This window comes from Suricata suricatta, chromosome 9 (assembly GCF_006229205.1).
Source record: "Suricata suricatta isolate VVHF042 chromosome 9, meerkat_22Aug2017_6uvM2_HiC, whole genome shotgun sequence".
Taxonomy (NCBI): domain Eukaryota; kingdom Metazoa; phylum Chordata; class Mammalia; order Carnivora; family Herpestidae; genus Suricata; species Suricata suricatta.
Window position 1 is genome coordinate 113,365,511 of NC_043708.1, and position 23,329 is coordinate 113,388,839.

General features: G+C 37.5%; 1 protein-coding gene across 6 annotated transcripts in view; it reads left to right on the top strand.

Moving 5' to 3' along the window:
- The window catches only part of TUBGCP5 (tubulin gamma complex associated protein 5), a 62,605-nt gene that overhangs the window by 31,530 nt on the left and 7,746 nt on the right, over nt 1–23,329 (top strand). For all 6 annotated transcript variants that reach the window (XM_029951637.1, XM_029951639.1, XM_029951638.1 and 3 more), the window contains 11 exons: nt 403–492; nt 1,266–1,359; nt 1,825–2,071; nt 3,960–4,162; nt 6,104–6,219; nt 7,412–7,680; nt 8,872–9,070; nt 9,719–9,907; nt 10,984–11,166; nt 22,813–22,897; nt 23,001–23,121. In XM_029951637.1, the coding sequence (XP_029807497.1) occupies nt 403–492; nt 1,266–1,359; nt 1,825–2,071; nt 3,960–4,162; nt 6,104–6,219; nt 7,412–7,680; nt 8,872–9,070; nt 9,719–9,907; nt 10,984–11,166; nt 22,813–22,897; nt 23,001–23,121 (1,796 nt within the window). The remainder of the gene's footprint in view (nt 1–402; nt 493–1,265; nt 1,360–1,824; nt 2,072–3,959; nt 4,163–6,103; nt 6,220–7,411; nt 7,681–8,871; nt 9,071–9,718; nt 9,908–10,983; nt 11,167–22,812; nt 22,898–23,000; nt 23,122–23,329) is intronic.

The following is a 23,329-nucleotide window of genomic DNA, read 5'->3' on the forward strand; positions in this document are numbered from 1 at the left end:
AGTCTGTCTTTGGACTTATTTTTGGAGTAGATAGATATAAACCAGGCCATTTATTTGCTTTCTGTTTTAATGCACTTATTACAAAATTACAATTACTATTTGCCCAAAACAATACACAGTTTTAAACATTTCGCTAAATCAGCAATAAATATGATAATTGGAGGGACACCTGGGCGGCTTAGTCGGTTGATCATCCGACTTTGGCTCAGGTCATGATCTCCCAGTTTGTGGGTTTGAGCCCTGCGTCAGGCTCTGTGCTGTCAGCACAGATGTCAAGAGTCAGCTGCTTAACCGACTGAGCCACCCAGTGGCCCCTAAATGCATATATTCCTTAAGGCATGTAATTTTACTTCATGAGAAAATTGACATTTTCATTGACATTTGTTGTTTACTGTCTAATAGGGACCAACACTTGTATAGCAGTGACCCATTATATGTTCCTGATGACAAAGTTTTTGTTACTGAGACACAGGTTATTCGGGAAACCTTATGGTAAGACCTATTAACCTAAGTATTAGTGTAAAAAACTTTATTAGTGAGAAGCAGAATTTTAGCTTATAAGGAAAAGTATTCAGTTTCTTTACATGCATTCTAAAACATAGGCCCTTGGGTTTAATCCAAAACTGTTTCTAGTGCTCACCTACAGGTAGCTTGGGGGATTCAGGAAACCCATATTTCAGATTTGATTGTGGAGATTATGAGAATGTGGTATGTTTACTTCTTTCCCATTTTAAATAATTTAGCATATGATTTAGTTATATTAAACCATTACTTTTTAAATATATGAGTTCAAAGAAAGGTTCCTGGTTTGCTAACTGCTCTTAATAGGCAAGAGTTTATCAATGAGAGCCTGTGTCCTATGCCTAGAAACCAGGAATCTGAGAATTTAGATTGTGTTCACACAAAAATGAAAATGACAAATGCAACGTGTAGTGCTGGTATCACTGAGATTTCTAGGTCATGGTCCTCTCTACCAAAAAAGTATAATATTGACATTTTTAAAAAGGGGAAGGTCTGTTTGGGCCATCACATAGAGCAAGAAATGCTTTGACAACATTATTTCAGCTTTTCCATAAGATGATATTGAAATACCTTGAGTCTTAATAAGTTAATCAGATAAAAAGATTGATGTCTTGTGTTTTCTAACTATCTGACCATTTGCCCCCAACACCCAGTTTTTAATCTTTTGTTAAAATTTCTTATGCATTACTGTAATGAACATTCTTGTAGACTTAAAGTACATTCATCTTTTTTTTACATTTCAGGTTACTTTCAGGGGTAAAAAAGCTCTTTATATATCAGTTGATAGATGGGAAGGTAACTGTGAGAAACAGTATTATAGTAACTCATTTGACACACGTAAGTTATTTGTATTTATTCTAATTAAAATTAAATAAAAGGATGTATGTAAACTGTGGTTATAAAACTTTAGTACATTTTGCAATATTAAAATTAGTTTATCAAATGTACTTAAGGTCCAAAAGGCAAAATTAAGTTGTGTATCTTTATAGTGCTAGAAATTCTTTAGTATTATTTGTTATATTCACATTTAGTTTCAATTTACATTTTCTGCTTTTTATTTGTCAGTTCTATATTGGGAAGCTATGTACTATAAATTTTTTGCTTGTAGCACATTTATTTATCTTATAAATTTTTTTAAAAGTATAAGCCACAATTCTATATTGAGTAGAAAACTATATATTCATTTTGTTTTCGACTAAGCATAGTGTTTAAAATAGTCACAAAATAAATATTTTAGTGAAGGAATAAGAATTTAAATGTTTATAGAAGACTCCAAATGTTTGCGGTTTGCTTCTATTGTAGAGCTGTTTACGATCAGTGCTGGAACAAATAGCAGCATATGGCCAAGTTGTGTTTCGACTCCAGGAATTCATCGATGAAGTCATGGGACACAATTCCGAAAGCATGTTACCTGGAAATGGTTCTCTTCCCAAGAAGTTGACTGAAGCTCCCTTTCGGACATACCAGGCTTTCATGTGGGCCCTGTACAAATACTTCATTAGTTTCAAAAAGGAACTTACAGACATTGAGAATTACATCATCAACAATGGTATTTAAATGTCCTTCCCTTCTATTCGTAAGACACATAAGTCATATTTTAAATGCTATCTAGGTTACTAATTGATAAAAGGTTTGAAAATTCCATGGCAAGTAAGTAATAATCACAATAATTTTTAAATCATTTCAAATTTGTATTTTAAGCCATTCCATTCCCTAAAAATCCAAAGACTACAGAAAGTTTACCATGAAAATTATTCTTCTTATGCTATTTCTCCAGCCAAGTACTCAATTCCCCTCCCTAGAGGCAACCAAGTGATGAGTATCTTGTGCATCTTTCCAGATGTGTTCCAGAAACACTTTAAACATCTGTAAGCAATGCATATTCATATATACATACCTAGTAGTCTATTAACTACTCTCTTCAAATTATTTTCTAATTTAAATTTTGAGGATTATATCATACAAAAATTTAAAGACCCTTCTCATTCTTTTCTACAAATTCTTTTTTATAAATATGTATGAATGTATCATAATCCAGTTGCCTTTTGTTTGTTGTGGACTTTTTTATTTTAGTGAGAGAGAACACGAATGGGGAAAGAGGGAGTGACAGAGTCCCAAGCAAGCTCCATGCTCTGTGTGGAGCATGACATGGGGCTCGATCCCATGACCCTGGGATCATAACCTGAGCCAAAATCAAGAGCCGGAAATTCAACTGACTGAGCTACCCAGGCACCCCTAATCAGTCCCCTTTTGATGAACATTTAGGCTATTTCTGATCTTTTGCTATTGCCAACACTACTGTAGTGATAACCACTAACATGTAAGTAATTGTATACATGTGCAGCAAGTTATAGAATAAATTCTTTTTTTATTTTTTTATTTTTTATGTATTTATTTTGAGAGAGAGAGAGACAGAGAGTGAGCTGGGGAGGGGCAGAGAGAGAGGGAGACACAGAATCTGAAGCAGGCTCCAGGCTCTGAGCTGTCAGCACAGAGCCCGACGCGGGGCTTGAACCCACAGACTGTGAGATCATGACCTGAGCCGAAGTCGGACACTTAACCAACCAAGCCACCCAGGCGCCCGTAGAATAAATTCTCAATGGAATTGCTAGGTTAAAGAGTATGTGATAGCATGTGTGATTTTAATACACATCACCACATGGTTTTCCACAGAGAACAATTGCCAGCAATGTATATGAATACCTGTTTCCTTACGCTCTTACCAACAGTATGCTGTCAAACTTTTTGATCACCAGTATGACAGGTACAAAATGGTAACCAGTGTCAGCTCACCTCCACCACTTTTATTTTCAACTACTACAAAAATAGTACTCCTGTATTCTCATGAACCAACTTTGTGTATGGTATGTTATCAAAACTAGGAAATTGACATTGGCACAATACACTTAATTGTTCTGCAGACCTGACATGAATTTCACCAGTTTTGCAGGTACTTGATATTTTGTGGGGAGAGGAATAATATCTTTGTGTATAGTTCTGTGACATTTTGTCACATGTATATATTTGTATATCCACTTCCATCTTCAGGATACAGAGCTCTGCCATCCTCATGAAAAACTTGCTCCCCTTTGTAGTAACCACCTCCTCACTAAAACAGTAGCCAACTGTAGTCTGTTTTTTATTTGCCCAATGTGGTTTTAATTTGTATTATTTTGTTAAGAATTGAGGTTGAGTGTCTCTATCTGTTCAAGAATCACATTTATTTCCTTTTTCCTGAACTATCAGTTACTTTATACAGTATTTTTCTTCTGAGTTGTTTTTTCTTCCTTTAGGGAAATTAGCTCCTTATGAAATGAGATTAAAATTCACCACCCTCCAGTTTGCCATATCTTTCTATAAGTGACTTAGCTTTTTATCACATTCTAAATGCAGATATTTTTTCTTGCTAGTGAGTTTGATATCTTGATATTTTGCAGACACTACAATAACTCTTGCAATAGTGGTGGACAAGTTGTCACCTCGATTGGCTCAACTTAAAGTTCTCCATAAAGTATTTAGTACTGGAGTAGCAGAAGTTCCACCTGATACTCGAAATGTTGTTCGGGCATCTCATCTGCTCAACACACTGTACAAGGCCATTCTTGAATATGACAATGTTGGAGAAGCCTCTGAGCAAACTGTATGTAAGACTTTTGTCCTTTGTAAGTTATGACTCCATTTTGCTCAGCCAAAGGTGTGGTGAATAGACTGTCATATAGTTTTTTGTAAAAATAGTGCTTAAATCATGATGCGTTAGACAGCTATTCAGAGGGTGTTTTTATTTTTAAAGAGAGTATGAGCTGGGGAGAGTGGCAGAGGGAGGGAGAGAAGATCTTAAGCAGGCTCCTTGCTCAGCGCAAACATGACACTGGCCTCAATTCCATGACCCTGAGATCATGACCGAGCTGAATTTTTTTTTAATGTTTTATTTATTTTTGAGAGAGAGAGAACGTGAGCAAGGGAGGATCAGAGAGAAAGGGAGACACAGAATCCGAAAAGAGGCTCCAGGCTCTGAGCTAGCTGTCAGCACAGAGCCTGATGCGGGGCTCGAACCCGCGAACCGCGAGATCATGACCTGAGCCAAAGTCCAACGTTTAACCGACTGAACCACCCAGGTATCCCTTGTTTTTTTGTTTTTTGTTTTTGGATTTTTTTCAGAGGTTTTTTTTTTATTTTTTAATGTTTATTCATTTTTGAGAGAGATCATAAAGGGGAGTGGAGGGGTAGAGAGGAAGACAGAGAATCTGAAGGAAGCTCCAGGTTCTGAGCTGTCAGCACAGAGTCCAAAATGGGGCTTGAACCCATGAACTGCGAGATCATGACCTAAACTGACACTTAACAGACTGAGCCACCCAGATGCCCCCTGGCTTTTTTCAGAGTTTTAAAATTAGCTTCTAAATTCAAGGCTACAGGAAATTGGCCTCTAACCTTTTTTTTTTTTTAATTTTTTTTTTAATGTTTTATTTATTTTTGAGACAGAGAGAGACAGAGCATGAGCAGGGAGGGGCAGAGAGAGAGGGAGACACAGAATCTGAAGCAGGCTCCAGGTTCTGAGCTAGCTGTCAGCACAGAGCCCGACGCGGGGCTCGAACCCACGAATGTGAGATCATGACCTGAGCTGAAGTTGGACACTTAACCGACTGAGCCACCAGGCGCCCCTAGCCTCTTACCTTTAATCGCCAAGATCACCAGAAGGATGAAGCAAGAACAAAGCAAAACATAAAAGCAAGGTGTTAAAAATGCCTAGCTAACTTATCATAGATATTTACAGCAACTCTTTCTTCAATAAAAATACAAATCTATTATATAAGGTATCTAGAGTAGTCAAATTCATAGAAACAAAGTAGAATGGTTGCTGCCAGGGACTGGGGAGAGGAGAAAGAGAAGATGTTTAATTGGTACAGAGTTCCAATTTTGCAGCATGCCAGAGATCTGTCTTCACAATATGAATATACTTAACAGTACTGAATTGTACACTTTAAAATGCTTAAGATAGTATATTTTTATGTTACATATTTTTTGTCACAATTTAAAAAATACAAATCTAACTAGAGACATATTCTAGAAAGCTGTAGGTTTGTTTGGTCAGATACACATTTTGTTTGGATGTTTGGGCACACACACTAGATATGTTTCCTAGTTTGATGATGTAACTCTGTTTTGTCACCATTTTGATACTGCAGTTTAGTATGAAATAAGTTGATTTCTTTCAGCTATGCAATTTTTTTTCCTACTTAGAACTATATTAGAATGAAAGCATTTTCTCATTGCTAAAGGACATTTTGCTAATAGTGTGCTTTAGATAGGATAAGCATGCCTCAGTTTGGACTATCCTGTTTAGAACTATTGTCCCTCTTTAACTTTCATTCTCAAGAGAGTCCTGGTATGGACTACAGACAATATGGTCATCTCATATTTAGGTGAGTTTTCATAAAGATTTAGAGTGTGTTTTGGATTTTTAACTTCTTTTTGTCAAAAAAACAATTCCAATTACTTTTTAAAAGGTGTTTCAGAAATGTTAAACTTCATTTTCTCCAGAGACAAGGGAGTTTTGAGAGCTGACTGCACACTCTGTCCTCAGGTCTCCCTGCTGTTCTCTCTCTGGGTGGAAACAGTAAGACCCTATCTGCAGATTGTGGACGAGTGGATCGTGCATGGGCACCTATGTGACTGCGCTAGAGAGTTCATCATCCAGAGGTTGGGTTCTGCACACAGCTCGGGAGACCTGGGGTGCTGCTCATACCTTTTTTTCTCTCACAGGAAAATAATGCACTTTTATTAGTTTAGGTGACACTGAGGAAGACCAGTACAATGACAGAACTGTGTTTTCACCATAAAAAAGTTCTACTGAATTTTTATAGAAGATGTGAGGAATCAACCAAAAATATGTCTCCAAGTTTTATGTCAGTTCACAGATTTCTTTAGCAAATTCTGCTTTTTAAATGATACTGTGTTTAACTGGTAGGATAAAAGGCATATTGGTTCCCAAAAAGGGAATTTAGGAGATAATAAGTGGCTTCAACTAATTCCCGTTATAAATTATCAGTAGGATAAAAGATTGAAAATATTACAGAATATGCCTTGAATATATTTATTTTTCCAAATTAGCTACCTTTTTTAAAAACATATTTAATAAAACAATTAAGGAAAATCTTAATTGATTTATGATGATTTCCCCTTCAGTTAATTGATTTTTCTGAACAGAATCATACAAACTGCAATGTAGAACTCTCTTAACTCAGTTTTGTTATGCACTCTATGTAGATGTGTGGTTTTTATGGATAGCTATCCATTTAGCTCCTCAGAAAGGAGAATGTTAAGTCCTTATAGCCCTCAAAAGGTAACCCTATTTACACAATGCTTACATAAATTAGCTGGTCTGCTTTAACTGAATCTCATGTCTGTTATTATATTGTTTTTCATCCATCTTGCATAATAATTTTTGTGAAAATGGGATTCTGGCTGTTATTAGAGTGTGGTGAGTGACCATGATTTGATTGTTAAAAGCAGTTCGGTTAAGAATCTGTGCGGGGGACAAAAAGTAGTAGAAGTAGAAAGTAGAAGTCTGGAGATTACTTTTATAGGAAATGGCAAAATATAGACTTACTCTACCTCTAGAGAGAATCAAAGTAATCATATTTTGTTTAATTCTAATTCAAGAAACTTTTTCCTTAGTTAAATTTTACCTATGTCATTTATTTATCCACTTTTCTATGTTAAACTGAAGTCAAATGAAACCTGTGCCTCATTTTACCTAAAGATTGCTTCATTTTACTAATAATTGATATTGGGTTTGGAATGTCTGGACAACCTGCCTAAACTAGAACAGATATACTGTTGTTTTTAAGGAAGAAAAGTTGAAGTTTAAAATTCTTTTGAATCTCTATAGAAACAAAAATGTTCCAGTAAATCACAGAGACTTTTGGTATGCAACTTACACACTATACAGCGTGTCGGAAAAGACAGAAAATGAAGAAAAAATGAGTGATAATGCTAGTGCAAGTTCTGGCAGCGACCAGGGACCCTCCAGCAGGCAGCATACCATGGTGTCCTTCCTCAAACCTGTCCTTAAGCAGATAATTATGGCTGGCAAGTCAATGCAGCTCCTGAAGAACCTGCAATGTGCAAAGAGCATCACATGCCAGGATACAGCCAGAGGTAGCAAGTTCCTTTTCCATGTATCCCTCAGCATTTGGGTGATTACTCTTATCTTCATTCTTGTCATCCTGAAATATGTAATTATTTTATAGTTTGAAAATTATCAAAGCCTTTTCTTTTCTTTTTTTTAAATTTTTTTAAAGGATTTTTAAATTATTTTTGAGAGACAGAGACAGCATGAGCAGGGGCAGCTCAGAGAGAGGAGACACAGAATATGAAGACAGGCTCCAGGCTCTGAGCTAGCTGTCAGCACAGAGCCCAACACGGAGCTCAAATCCACAAACTGTGAGATCATGACCTGAGCCAAAGTCGGACACTTAACTGGCTGAGCCACCCAGGCGCCCCCAAAGCCTTTTATTTTCATGGAAGTTACAACCTTGTTACTGCTCCTAATAGAAAAGTTTGTCCTCACTGGAAACTTTTCGCGCTATGTTTCAAAGACAGTGATAGCAGTGATCATAAGTTCCACATGTTTTTTCCTTGTCTTGATTCCTTAGGACTGGTTATTAAAAAAAAGTAATTCTCTGGCATTTCTTAATGCAGTTCAGCATTTAGCTGTTGAGGACATAAATATAAACCCTGGCAGATAGGAATTTGTTGGTTAGTAGTTCAGACTTGATCATAGATTTCAGGAAAATCTTGATATAATTTATGACCTTTTTTGATACAATTTAAGCAATATACTTCAAGTTTTAACAACTGACTAAAAAGATTTGAAAGGTACATATATGACCTTAATTATTTGTTTGTAAATCACCTTAAGGTTACATTACTTTGAATTGTTGTGTTTACTTTAATGTTTTCACTTTGTGGGATATTTCCTCTTTGACTAAATAATAAAATGTAATGAGCTTTCGGGGTCACTGTCAAAATGTGTTCCCCAATGAAATGACTCCTGTAAGTGTTACAGCGCTATCCACTATGGTGGTAACTTAATTTTTAATCATCCTACTTAGGGTATCACTCTGTTCAGAAAAAATTAGCTCATACTTTGAATGTTTATGAACTTTTCAATTGTCTAACAGGATATAAAAATGTTTAGTTGTAATGTACTGTAGAAGTAAAGAAACAGAGATAGACTCTCATAGGCCAAAGGAAGAGTACCAGGCTATATTAGGATAAAACTACTTAATGTTGCTTAATATTATTTACAGGAATATAGTTCGCCGTACATATTTCTTTATATCTCAGATGCAGAGAGAAAAAGCTTGTATACCCTGTTTCTGGAATCTGTACAGTCGCGTCTTCGACATGGAGAAGATTCCACTGCACAGGTCCTCACTGAGCAGCAGGCTACCAAAGAGAACCTAATTAAGATGCAGTCCATTGCTGAAAGGCATCTTGAACTGGATGATGTTCACGATCCCCTGCTGGCATTTAACTTTGCAAGGTAATACGTGCCTGCAAGATTTTAGATGATTGAAATGGCAGAATCTGTGCAGTATTTAATAACTATTTATTTCTGCTAAGTAGGGCTTTCCAGCCTTAAAAATAAAAACTTTGTAACTTATCCTTTCTAACGAATGGTATGCAAGAGGACATTGTGTTCAATTTGGTCTCTTTGTTTGTGAAAGTCAGTAGACTATGTTGTGTTTTAAATCCATGGGGGATTTCTGTTACTCATACAGAGATACTTTGGAAAGTCTGGGTCCTGTGCAAGCATCACACACACACACACACACACACACACACACACACACACTACTTAAAATGCATTTTGGCCCTTAGGTGCTTTTAGATGCTTAGCCTGAGGTAAGTTGTTAATACCCACACAAGGCCCTATTGTCTAATGGCCGTATTCACCTCATTCACTGAGGCCCAGTGGCTAAAAAGACCTACTCAGTACTTGACCCTTAAGGCAGAAGTGATTGAAACACTGTTTCACTTAAAGAGTATGGGGGGAGGAGGGGGGTCCTTTATGTAATAGTTGGTCATTTTAAGACTAAAGGTAAAAATGGTACTCTGGATTTTGGATTCAGGGAATACTGTTGATAGCAGCTCATAAAAAAAAAAAACAACTCACATTTTTATCTTAAAGGTTGTATTTGGAACAGAGTGACTTTCACGAGAAGTTTGCTGGTGGAGATATATGTGTGGATAGATCATCAGAATCTGTGACATGCCAGACTTTTGAGTTAACACTGAGATCTTGCCTCTATCCTCATATTGATAAACAGTATCTCGAGTGCTGTGGAAACCTCATGCAAACTCTGAAAAAAGATTACAGGTATAAGGGAGTAGTTTCATTTTGGAAGTAGACAGTAGCTTATTGCACTTTAAGAACAGTTGAAGTTATTTTGAAACTATATTTCAAGTTAATTTTTAATAAAGTAGGAAATGAGTATGCAATAAACAATTTTCTTTTGAGAGAATCAACTAGCCATCTGTGTTTCACACCATTATGTTATAAAATTTAATCCGTTATTTCTGAGACTCTATCCCAAAATACAGAAAATCTTATTACACAAAAATACCCATCAGAAAGTTTGCTATATGAGGGAAGAACTTGAAATTACTTAGTAATAGATGACTAGTTCTTTAAATTATGATATATCCGTAAAAATGGCATATCCATATAAGCTACAGCATATTTGTCATGTATGAACTTTGTAAAGTTTATGTTTATCCAGAGTTTTAAAGAATATAAAATGTTCTTAAAGCTTGAAAAGGATATATGGTAGAAACTATATTTTTCAAATGTATAGAAAAGAAAGACTGGAAAGAAATACCCCAAATATTAACAGTAGAAATTCACTATAAATAGCAGGATTTGGACTAACTAGTTTTGTTACACTTTTTTAGAAGTTTATTTTACTTATTTATTTTGAGAGAAAGAGAAAGAGAGCAAGCAAGCATGTGAGCAGGGGAGGGGCAGAGAGAAAGGGAGAGAAAATCCCAAGCAGGCTCTGCACTGTCAGCTCAGAGCTTGATGTGGGACTTGAACCCATGAACTGTGAGATCATGACCTGAGCTAAAACCAAGAAAGAGTTGGACACAAATGACTGAGCCACCCAGGCACCCCCAGGTGGTTACACTTTTTTGACTTTGGCCATCTTTCTACAGAATTCTAGAAAAGTAACGTTTATTTCTATTAAAGGCAAACATATCCTACTTTTATTATTTTAAAAATCTCTAAGAGGTGTTAGTATTTTGGGTTTTTTTGTTGGTTTGTTGTATTTCTGTTTTTAGTAAATGTAGAATGTAAAACTCTTTCAAAATTAATAGTGTACAGAACCTGGTACTGATCTAAAATTCTGTCTCATGAGTGTAAGATCTTTCTGCCCTTATTTTCTCTCCATTTAGATTGGTTGAGTACTTGCAGGCCATGAGAAATTTTTTCTTAATGGAAGGTGGAGACACCATGTATGACTTCTACACATCAATTTTTGATAAAATAAGAGAAAAGGAAACCTGGCAGAATGTGTCTTTTCTTAATGTTCAGCTTCAAGAAGCGGTAGGACAACGTTATCCTGAAGATAGTTCACGGTAAAAATATATCACCTTTTTGTTTTTAATGATATAAAACAATACATGTGTAGTAATTCCTCTATGAATTCTTCCATATATCATTTATTCCTTACATTAACCCTATGAACTTTATTAATATTATTTTTCATATTAGAAAACTGAGGCAGAAGATAGCTACATGACTTACCTGCTAAGCACAGAGTGATGATGAGCTGGGGCCATGCAGGCTATCAGGGTCTCATGGCCTCCTTACAGGACTGGAGTCTGTCCTAGTCACTGGGTGTAGAACCTCTCTGCCCCATTGGCCTCACCCTTCAGCCAGATGGCACTGGCCTTCTTACATAGGAGTCTTAGGCATTGTTTTGAAACAGTGAGAGCAAAACTCTCAGGGCCTGCTGATGCCAGAGCTTCACTTCTACCACATGCTGTTGGTCAAAACCATGTCACAGGTCAGCTAGGTTCAGTGTTAGGTGAGCTTATCCCCAGCTGTGGAGCTAATCAACTCTTTCTCCCTGTCAGTATGCCTGCTAAACTACTCAGCCGGGTCTGTGGATTGGTGTCACCAAATCTTTGTGAAGCAAAGACTCATCTTCTACACTGCTTGGCAGTCCTTTTTCCTGTTCCCTGCCCCTGTTCAGCTCTCTTCCTTGGCTCGCTCTCTCAGCTCCCTCAGTGGTCCTTCAAAAGTAATAGTCATAATAATTAACATTACAGAGGTTGCTTCAGACCCAAGCAGTGGCCCAGGCTCCAGTTCGTGGGCTGCTGGGCAGAGCGTGCGCCAGGCCTCCCTCCCACCAAGGGGGCCTTCCCTCCGGTCCTGGAGGTGTTATCCTCCCGGCCATTCGCAGATATGCCACCCAGAAACCAGTCCAGTGCAGCCAAGAAGATGACCCGCCCCCTTCCACACTGCTCAAAGACTACCAGAAGGTTCTTGGAATTGAGAAGTTTGATGATTTCGTAAGAAGACTCCTGTCTTTAGAAATGGCCAGCCAGAAGAAGCTAAAAGCAAACAAGAACAACTGATGAAGAAGATCGTGGACGACCCTGAGGACACTAGCTCCCTGGAGGCTCGAATTGTTGCCTTGACTGTCAAGATCCGCTCTTATGAAGAACACATGCAGAAGTACCAAAAGGACAAAAGTCACAAGCGCTATCTGCTAATGAGCATCAACCAGAGGAACAAGATGCTCAAAGACCTCCGTAAGACCAACTGTAGTGTCTTTGAAAAGGTCTGCAAGGAGCTGGGGCTTGAGTACACCATCCCCCCCACCGCCATGCCGCCGGAAAGCCCACCACCGCTCGGCAACCAAGAAGGCGCTGTGCATTCAGGTTTTCCAGGAGGTACAAAAGCTGAAAAAGCAAAAAAGGGCCTTAAAAGTGGCAGCTGTGGCAGCCTGGAAACAAAGCCAGAAGAACCCACTGATCCCTTCCAGAGCCAGACCAGAGGCAATCAAAGAGAACCAATAAATTGTATTAGAATTCTGTCAATAATAATAATAATAATAATTAACATTACATGCCAGACAAAGCACTCATTCCCTCACAACCACACCTAAGTTCCCAACCTAATACCTAGTAGATTCTTTTCATTCTTTTTATTTTGATGTCCCTCTTTTTTTATTACCTTTAATTCTTCTATAAAAGCAGAATTCTCATCAGTTATACGGTTAGTAAAAGAAGGTGTAACAGAGGTGTAACAGCTGGATTCTTTCCATAAGAAGTAATTGGTGCCCAGCAATCCCCAGAGGGAGCCAGGGAAATTTGTTTTTCACTACCAGCAGAAACTCATGAATGTGTTATATTTAATATATTGTAGTCTACTACAGTCATTTTTTGTTTCTCAGACTGTCTCATTTTCACCCAGAGGGAACCCCTTCATTCAGCCCTAGTAATCTCAGAGAGTATTCTTACTCTCAGGACGAGATGTCCAGGCTCGTCCTATGCACCTCCTGCCAGGAGCAGTAGTCCCATTTAATTAATGGCTTAAAAAGCCCTTGATCTGGTGCCAAAGTGTTCATCAGTATTGAACTCTCCATACTTCTGGGCTTTCTCAGTTGACAGAGCTAGGAAATATGTAGGAAGAAAAAATCATAAACTCATATGGATATTTCCAATTTATATAAAAGATTCATTTTCACGTCTTTGATTTTCCTTTGTATCTCTTCCCTTGAGTATTACTAACACATTGATGTAATTAACAGTTTTGTTCCACAATAAGTAATAGTTCCAAAGTAACAATAATAGCAACCAGCCCACTGAGAGAGTTTATTTTTATTTTTATTTTTTTGCAGTAAATTTATACATAAATTTCCTTTTTAAAATAGTTTATTGTCAAATTAGTTTCCAACAACACCCAGTGCTCTTTCCCACAAGTGCCCTCCTCCATCAACACCACCTCTTTTCGCCCCTCCCCCTTCCCCTTCAACACTCATTTGGTTTTCAATATTCAGTAGTCTCTCAAGTTTTGTGTCCCTCTCTCTCCCCAACTCTCTTTCCCTCTTCCCCTCCCCCGGTCCTCCATTAGGTTTCTCCTGTTCTCCTGTTAGACCAATGAGTGCAAATATATGGTATCTGTCCTTCTCTGCCTGACTTATTTCGCTTAGCATGGCACCCTCGAGATCCATCCACCTTGCAAAAAAATGGCCATATTTCATTCTTTCTCATTGCTGTGTAATACTCCATTGTGTATATATACCACATCTTCTTGATCCACTCGTCAGGTGATGGACATTTAGGCTCTTTCCATGATTTGGCTATTATTGACGGTGCTGCTATGAACATTGGGGTACATGTGCTCCTATGCATCAGCACTTCTGTATCCCTTGGGTAAATCCCTAGCAGTGCTATTGCTGGGTCATAAGGGAGTTCTATGGATAGTTTTTTGAGGAACCTCCACACTGTTTTCCAAGGCTGCACCAGTTTACATTCCCACCAACAGTGCAGGAAGGTTCCCGTCTATCCACACCCTCGCCAGCATCTATAGTCTCTTGATTTGTTCATTTTAGCCACTCTGACTGGCATGAGGTGGTATCTCAGTGTGGCTTTGATTTGTGTTTCCCTGATGCTGAGTGATGTTGAGCATCATTTCATGTGCCTGTAGGCCACCTGGATGTCCTCTTTGGAGAAGTGTCTGTTTGTGTCTTCTGCCTATTTATGTCTTCTGCCCATTTCTTCACTGGGTTATTTGTTATTTGGGTGTGGAGTTTGGTGAGTCCCTTGTAGATTTTGGATACTAGCCCTTTATCTGATATGTCATTTGCAAATATCTATTAGCTTTCTTGATTGTTTCCTTTGCAGTACAGAAAGCTTTTTAACTTAATGAGGTCTCAAGAGTTCAGTTTTGCTTTCATTTCCCTTGCCTTTGGGGATGTGTCGAGTGGGAAATTGCTGCAGTTGAGGTCAAGGTTGTTTCCTACTTTCTCCTCAAGGGTATTAATGGTTTCCTGTCTCATATTCAGGCCTTCAGCCATTTTGAGATAATTTTTGTGTATTGTGTAAGAAAATGGTCTAGTTTCATTCTTCTGCATGTTGCTGTCAGTTTTTCCAGCACCACCTGCTAAAGAGGCAGTCTTTTTTCCATTGGATACTCTTTCCTGCTTTGTCAAAAATTAATTGGCCCAGTTCTGGGTTCTCTATTTTATTCCTTTGGTCTATGTGTCTGTTTTTGTGCCAATATCATACTGTCATGATGATGACAGCTTTGTAGTAGAGGCTAAAGTCTGGGATTGTTATGCCTCCCATTTTGGTTTTCTTCTTCAATATGACTTTGGTTATTCAGGGTCTTTTGTGGTTCCATATGAATTTGAGAATAGTTTGTTATAGCTTTGAGAAGAATGTTGGTGCAATTTTGTTCGGGATTACATTGCATGTGTAGATTACTATAGGTAGTAATGACATTTTTACAATGTTTATTCTTCTGTCCATGAACAGGGAATGTTTTTCCATTTCTTGGTGTCTTCTTCAATCTCTTTCATAAGTGTTCTATAGTTTTCATCATATAGGTCTTTTACATCCTGGGTTAGGTTTACTCCTAGGTATTTTATGGCTTTTCGTGCAATCGTGAATGGGATCAGTTTCTTCATTTCTTTTTCTCTTCTTCATTATTGGTGTATAGGAATGCAACTGATTTCTGTACATTGATTTTGTACCCTGCAACTTTACTGAATGCATTGTCAGTTCTAGAAGGCTTCTGGTGGAGTCTGCCAGGTTTTCCTTGTAGAGTATCATGTCATCTGTGAAAAGTGAAAGCTTGGCTTCTTCTTTGCCAACTCTGATGCCTTTTATTTCCTTTTGTTGTCTGATTGCTGATGCTAGGCCTTCCAGCACTATGTTAAACAATAGTGGTGAGAGTGGACACCCCTGTCGTGTTCCCGATCTCAGGGGGAAAGCTCTCAGTTTTTCCCCATTGAGGATGTTATTAGCTGTGGGCTTTTCATAAACTGCCTTTATAATGTTTAGGAAAGTTCCTTCTATTCCGACTTTCTCAAGGGTTTTTATTAAGAAAGAATGCTGTATTTTGTCGAATGCTTTTTCTGCACCTATCGTCAGGATCATATGGTTTTTATCCTTTCTTTTGTTAATGTGATGGATCACATTGATGGATTTGTGAATATTGAACCAGCCCTGTAACCCAGGAATGACTCCCACTTGATCATGATGGATAATTGTTTTAATATGCTGTTGAATTCGTTTTGCCAGTGTCTTGTTGAGTATTTTTGCATCTGTATTCATTAAGGATATTGGTCTGTAATTTTCTTTTTTGGCTGGATCTCTGTCTTGTTTGTGTATCAAGATGATGCTGGCTTCGTAGAATGAGTTTGGAAGTATTCTTTCTATTTCTATTTCATGGAATAGTTTGAGAAGAATGGGTATTAGCTCTGTTTTAAATGTCTGGTAGAATTCCTCTGGGAAGCCTTCTGGCCCTTTGCTCTTATTCATTGGGAGATTTTTGATAACGGATTCAATTTCTTCACTGGTTATCAGTCTATTCATGCTTTCTATATCTTCCCATTTGAGTTTTGGCAGTGCATGTGCATTTGGAATTTGTCCATTTCTTCTGTGTTGTCCAGTTTGTTGGCATATAATGTTTGATAGTAATCCTGATGATTGCTTGTATTTCTAAGGGATTGGTTGTAATAGATCCTTTTTCATTCATGATTTTGTCTATCTGGGTGCTCTCTCTTTTCTTTCTGAGGAGCCTGGCTAGTAGAGGTTGATCAATTTAGTTTATTTTTTCAAAGAACCAACTCTTGGTTTCATTGATCTGCTTGACTGTTTTTTTTTTATTCTATATTGTTTATTTCTGCCTTGATCTTTATTATTTCTTTTCTTCTGCTGGGTTTGGGATGCTCTTGCTGCTCCCCGTCTGATTCCAGTAGGTGCTCTGTTAGACTTTGAATTTGTGCTTTTTCTGGTTTGTTGAAATAGGTCTAGGTTGCAATATACATTCCTCTTAGGACTGCCTTTGCTGCGAACCAGAGATTTTGGATCAATGTATTTTCATTTTCATTTGTTTCCATATATTTTTTAATTTCTTCTATAAATGCCTATTAGACCACTCATTCTTTAATAATGTGGGTTTTAACCTCCACATTTTTGGAGGTTTTCTAGACTTTTCCCTGTGGTTAATTTCAAGTTTCATAGCATTGTGATCTGAAAGTGTGCATGGTATGATCTGTATTCGCTTATCCTTATGGAGGGCTGCTTTATGACCCAGAATGTGATCTATGTGGGAGAATGTGCCATGTGCACTCAAAAAGAAGGTGAATTTACTCACTCCAGGATGCAGAGTTCTAAATATATCGATCTATTCCATCTGTTCCAATGTGCCGTTCAGGTCCATTCTTTCTTTAGTGATTTTCTGTCTGATTGATCTAGCCATTGCTGTCAGTGGAGTATTAAAGTCCCCTGCAATGAGCACATTCTTATCAATAAGATTGTTTCTGTCTGTGATTAACTGTTTTATGTATTTGGGCGCTCCTGAATTTGGCACATAGATATTTATAATTCTTAGCTCTTCCTGATGGAGAGACCCTGTAATTATTATATAATGTCCTTCTTCATCTCTTGTTACTGCCTTTACTTTATTTTTTTTGAAATTTTATTTTATTTTTTTTTTTACTTTATAAAGTTTCATATTTTTTAACATATGCAATTATTTTCCATCATTTACAATATAGTAGATACAATGACACTCCGAACAGAAAAGCAAAGTAAAAAATCAAAACACCAACTTCTGTTTCATGTAATTAGACTTATACAGAAATTAGGTTAAGTAACAACTAGTTAATCACCTAATTTCACAGCTATCTGAAGTGGTAATCGTTATATAGCAGTTTATCTATGCCTTTACTTTAAAGTCCAGTTTGTCTGATATAAGTATGGCTGCTCCGACTTTCTTTTGGCTTCCAGTCGCGTAATAGATATTTCTCCATCCCTTTACTTTCAACCTGAAGATATCTTCAGGTCGAAAATGAGTCTCTTGTAGACAACAAATAGATGGATTTTGTTTTTTTATCCATTCTGCTACCCTGTGTCGTTTCGTTTGCGCATTCAGTTCATTTACATTCAGTGTTATTATTGAACAATGTGGGTTTAGAGTCATTGTGTTCTCCGTAGAATTCATGTTTATAGTGGTGTCTCTGGCACCTTGTATTCTTTTCAACATTTCCCTCAAAGAGTTCCTCTTAGGATTTCCTGTAGGGCTGATTTGGTGGTCATGAATTCTCTCAATTTTTGTTTATTTGGGAACACCTTTATGTCTCCTTCTATTTTGAACGACAGGCTTGCTGGATAAAGGATTCTTGGCTGCATATTTTTTCTGTTCATCACATTGAAGATTTCCTGCCATTCCGTCCTGGCCTGCCAAATTTCATTAGATAGGTCTGTAACCACTCTGATCGGTTTCTCTTTGTACGTGAGGGCCTTTTGATCCCTAACTGCTTTCAGAATTCTCTCTTTATCTTTATATTTTGCTAGTTTCACTATGATATACGTGTGGAAGATTGATCAAATTTTGTCATAAGGGGGTTCTTTGTGCCTCTTGAATTCGAACGTCTTTTTCTTTCCCCAGATTTGGGAAATTCTCAGTTATAATTTGGTCTAGTATCCCTTCAGGACCTTTCTCTCTTCCTCTTCTGGAATTTCTATGATACAGATGTTGTTCCATTTGATTGTATCACTCAGGTCTCGTATTCTCCTTTCCTGCTCCTGGATCAATTTGTCTCTCTTTTTTTCAGCTTCCTCTTTTGCTAGAACTATATCTTCTAATTCACCTATTCTTCTCTCTGCCTCTTCAGTCCTTGAGGTGGCTGCCTCCATTTTATTATTCACCTCATTTATAGCCTTTTTTAACTCATCACACCTATTTTCAAAGTTCCTAGCCATGTCTCAGTTGCTTCTATGATGCTTTTTTCAACCCCAGCAATTAATTTTATGACAAGTGTTTTAAATTCTTGATCCAGTATGTTGTCTAGATCTGCCTTGAGCAGTTCTGTGGCTGTGACTTCTTCCTGGAGGTTCTTCAAGGGGAGAGTTCCTTCATTTTGTCATCTTAGCTAGTTTTCTGTTTCTTGTCAGTTTTTAAAAGCTTGTTGTGCACTGTGCACCTGTTATTATTGCTCTGTTAAAGGAGGCTTATTGTCTGTCCAGGGCCTGTCATTTCAGGAAATACTCTTTTAATGATGTCTCTCAGTTTCTCTTGTTGTGCCTTTGAATATTTTATTTCCCTACTCAGCGATATTTGGGACTCACCGTCTTGTGCACTTTGGCTTGTTTCTTGGTGTAGCCCTAAGAAGGAAAACCGACAGACAAACACAGAGGGAGCAGAAGCACACAAACGCACAGAAAATCAAACAAACCAACAAATTAAAAGGGGGAAAGGAAGGAAAGAAAATGGAGAGGAAAGAAAAGAAAAAAATAAACGGGGGCAGAGACAACAAAGGACAGTGGACAGTCTAAAAGTGTATGACCAGTTGAGGGGAGAGATAAGGGTGAGATATGGGAGAATATATTCACTCAGCTATCTGTGGTTGTCTTCTCTCTGGAGTCTGTATTTTCTCCTTCCACTCTTGCAGATGAGAATAATGTCCTTTTCAGTTCAATAGATGGGGCATATGAAGTTTACAGAGCTCCCTTCCTCTTCGCCATCTTGGCTCCTCCTCCCCACTGAGAGTTTAAATTAATGCTTGTGATTGCTTTATTTTCCTCTACTATTAAGCCATCAGAATACTGTATTTCAAGGTCACTTGGAATAATTCTTCGTCTGATTATGCTACCACCTTAATGTAGGGTCAGGTTCATTTATCTTAGTTTGCTTTCTCCTTTATGAATTTCTATTTCTTAAGTTAAAGTCATTGGTACAAAAGTATGGAGATCTGTCTTCTATTCTTCCTGTTCATGCCTTTTTTCTCCCATTCCTGTAGGTAACCATTTTTATTAGATTTTGTTTTATCCTTCACGTGTTTATTTTTTGGAACCAAAAGCATATGTGTATGTATTCCTTTTCCTCATTTCATGTTGTACAAGAAAGTAGCATGCATTGGCACACTCTTTGGCATATGGTTTATTCTTATGTTACTAATGTACCCACTCCATTTAAAAGCTAGAGAGCTTGTCTTCACTACACTACAGCTGACTGGCTTTCCACTATATTCTTTTAAACTTTTTTTTAAAGTTTATCTATTCTGAGACAAGGAGAGGGAAGGAGGGAGAGAGGGAAGGAGAAAGGGAGGGGGAGAGAGATATGGAGGGCAGAGAGTTTGGGAATCCCAAGAAGGCTCCACCCTGGCAGCCCAGAGCCAAACACGGGGCTTGAACTTAAAAACTGTGAGATCATGACCTGAGCTGAAACCAAGAGTCAGATGCTTAACTGACTGAGCCATCCAGGCACCCCATCCACTATATTCTTTCATATAGTTATACTATTGGTGGGCATTTGGGTTTCTGCTGTGCATATATACAATGACTAGTTTTGTACATCTCACTTCATATTTTTGTCAGTGAACTTCAGAGTATATTCCTAGAATGGGATTGCTGGGTGAAAGGGTAAATGTATGTATAATTCTGCTGGCTGTTCCCAAATTCTTTTTCATATGGGCTCTATCTGTTCTAATTCCCACCAGCAGTGTGTAGAGTAGCTTTCTCCACAGCCTCACCAATAGAATAATATTGTCAGACTTCTGGAATTTTGCCAGTCTGATGGTGAGAAATGGTATCTCAGTGTAGTTTTAATTTATATTTTTTAAATATAAGTGAGCATAATCATCTTTCCATTTGTTTATTTTTTCATTTTTATTTTTTTATTTATTTTTGAGAGAGAGAGAGAGAGAAAATGGAGGAGGGACAGAGAGGGAGACAGAGGATCCAAGGTGGGCTCCCCACTGGCAGTGCAGAGTCTGATTGTGAGATCATGACCTGAGTCAAAGTTGGATGCCTAACCAACTGACTGAGCCATCCAGGTGCCCCTTTTTTTTCATTTTTTAACGTAAACTATTCATACCTTTTGCCACTATTGCTATTAGTATCAGGTTATTGGTCACTATTCTCTCCATTTTTAGAAGCTATTTATATTATATAGGTTTCCAAATTTGACACTGTCTTTTCCTTCTGCTTATGGTATAATAATTTTTATGGTTGTTTTATCATGTAGATGTTTTAGTTTTATGATCTATCAGTCTTTTCCTTCTTTTGGGTTTTGAGTTATAGTTAAGAAAGTTTTACTTTTTCCCAGGTTATAAAGAAATCCACATATCCTTTCTGCTAATGCTTGAATGGATTTTTGACATTTAGATGTTGATCTCTTTGGAATTTATCCAGCTAAAAAAAACATGAGAAATAGACCTTTTTATCTTTTTCCAAATTACTAATTGGGTCCCATCACTTCTTTTAAAAAAAAATCCATCTTAACTGCATTTATTTGACATTCCCCTTTATCATTAAATTTTCATATATGCTTGAATGTCTATGTAGGTTTTCCATTCTGTTTCTCTGTTCTGTTTACCCATGTGCTAATAGCATCATTTTAATAATAGGGCTTTTTTGGTTATTCTTGTTTATATGTTTTTCCAAATGTACTTTATCATCAACTTGTCTAGCTCCACCAAAACTTTAATGGTATTTTTATTGAGATTGGATTCTATTCATAGATTAACTCAGGACAGGTGAGCCATCCCCAGGGACCCCTTCTGCTATGGCTTCCATGTGTTCTAGGCACCTATCTGGCTCTCAGGTCTCCCTCTTCATTCCAGTATTAATGCCAATGCTGCTCCCCTAACATTTCCCCTTACCTCTCACTCATAAGCTTCTCTTTGGTGCCTCCTGACTGTCTCTTAGCCTTTCGCTCTTCCATTTGACTCTAACAGGGCCACCAGAATGACTACAGTAACCCAGCAACTTCCTCCACCAGTTGTGTTCAGACTCCTCATTGGTGCCTCATAACAGATGAGCTGAGCTGCTTCTCATGAGAGGGCAAGCTTTTACTGTCTGGTTCATTTTCCAGACTCATTTCTAGAATATGTACACATACAGACATATTGTGTTCTCTCTCCTACCACACTTTGCATTTCAGGGATTCAGAATATTTCTGGTTTGCCCAAGAGCTGTACTTTCCCTGCTTCATAGCTTCCTCCAGTTATGTACACTTCATGTGCATGACCTGCCAATGGTCTGTTTTTCTACAAAGTCCTGCCTACCCTGGATTGGTGTAGCACTCTATATCTGCTCTGTGATTTCCTCTGGGCTATGAGCTCATAGAAGGGGAAAAAGGATTGACTTTCTTTCACCAGCTTGGCATGGTGACTGATGAATAAGGTATTCAGTAAGTAAGTCCACTGAGTACTTAATGGATGCACATGTAACAGATTTATGAGCTAAAAAAAATTCCAACTAGTGCCTGTGACATGGAATGAATTGGCTAGTTTATAAGTCGTATGCTGTGTTTTCCATCTCTAATTGTAAGGCTGCCTCCCCACCTCCATGGTACATCTAAACCATCTCTGGTCTACAATCCCAGTTTCATCACTCAATGCCCCTATAATTGTGGGAGAGTTACATCATTTCATTGTCCACTGACAGGACTACACTGAGAATTAAATGAGTAAGGGCACTTGAGTGCCTGGTGCAAGGACATTTCCTTGAATATTTGTTGCTTATTTCTATTGAGGGTCACATTCAAAGCAGCATTAGGAAAGAGTGGATGAAACAGTGTGTAACACCTTTGCTTTGAGGCACACCCCATTCTTGTTGACATACTTGCACACACATTTACCAGGCAAGGAGAGTGGCCTTTCCCCACTATCCTCAGCAGAAGGTTCATCTTCTGAGCATGTAGCCTAAATTTTATCACAAGTAAGCACCTAACCTATTACCATTGTATCTTCTTCCTCACCTTCATTTTTTCCCCTAATTAACTTACTACACTTAAGTGTCTCTTCTCTTTCATAGCTAACCCCATTGTTTAAAAACTTTGCCCCTCTTCTAAAACCAAATTCTCATTTTGAAATATATGCTAGAAAATAGGCCATTATTTAAATATTTATATTCCTTTTATGAAATATATCTTTGAAATATGCAAATAAATGTGAAAATGCGAGTGGCTTTTTAAAGAGTTTTTTTCTATATGAGCATAGAACTTTCACAAACTAAAACTGAAATTTTTTTATCTAGTCTGTCTATATCTTATGAAAATGTTGACACAACTAAGAAGAAACTCCCTGTTCATATCTTAGATGGTCTAACCTTGAGCTACAAGGTATGTGCTAATACACTTAATAAGAACATTGTTTTCTATTAAAATTACAACATGTAAGTAATGGGTTACTTTCTACTCTAATTTTATGTTTTTGTTTTCATAGATCCCATGGCCTGTGGATATTGTTATAAGTCTGGAATGTCAGAAAATTTATAATCAGGTGTTCCTTCTCTTATTGCAAATAAAGTGGGCAAAATATAGTCTGGATGTTTTACTATTCGGTGGTAAGATTTGTTTTCAACAGATAAATTATAATTTAATTTTAGCCCTGAAAAAAAGAAGTGGGTAATATTTGGTCATTTTTTATGTATACACAAGTTTCCAAATGACAAGTATTTATAGCAACAGTTTTACAGATGTCAGAATTAACTTCCCTGAATGAAATACCAGGGAAATGTACTGCAGTCAATCTGAAATATAACAACTTGATTA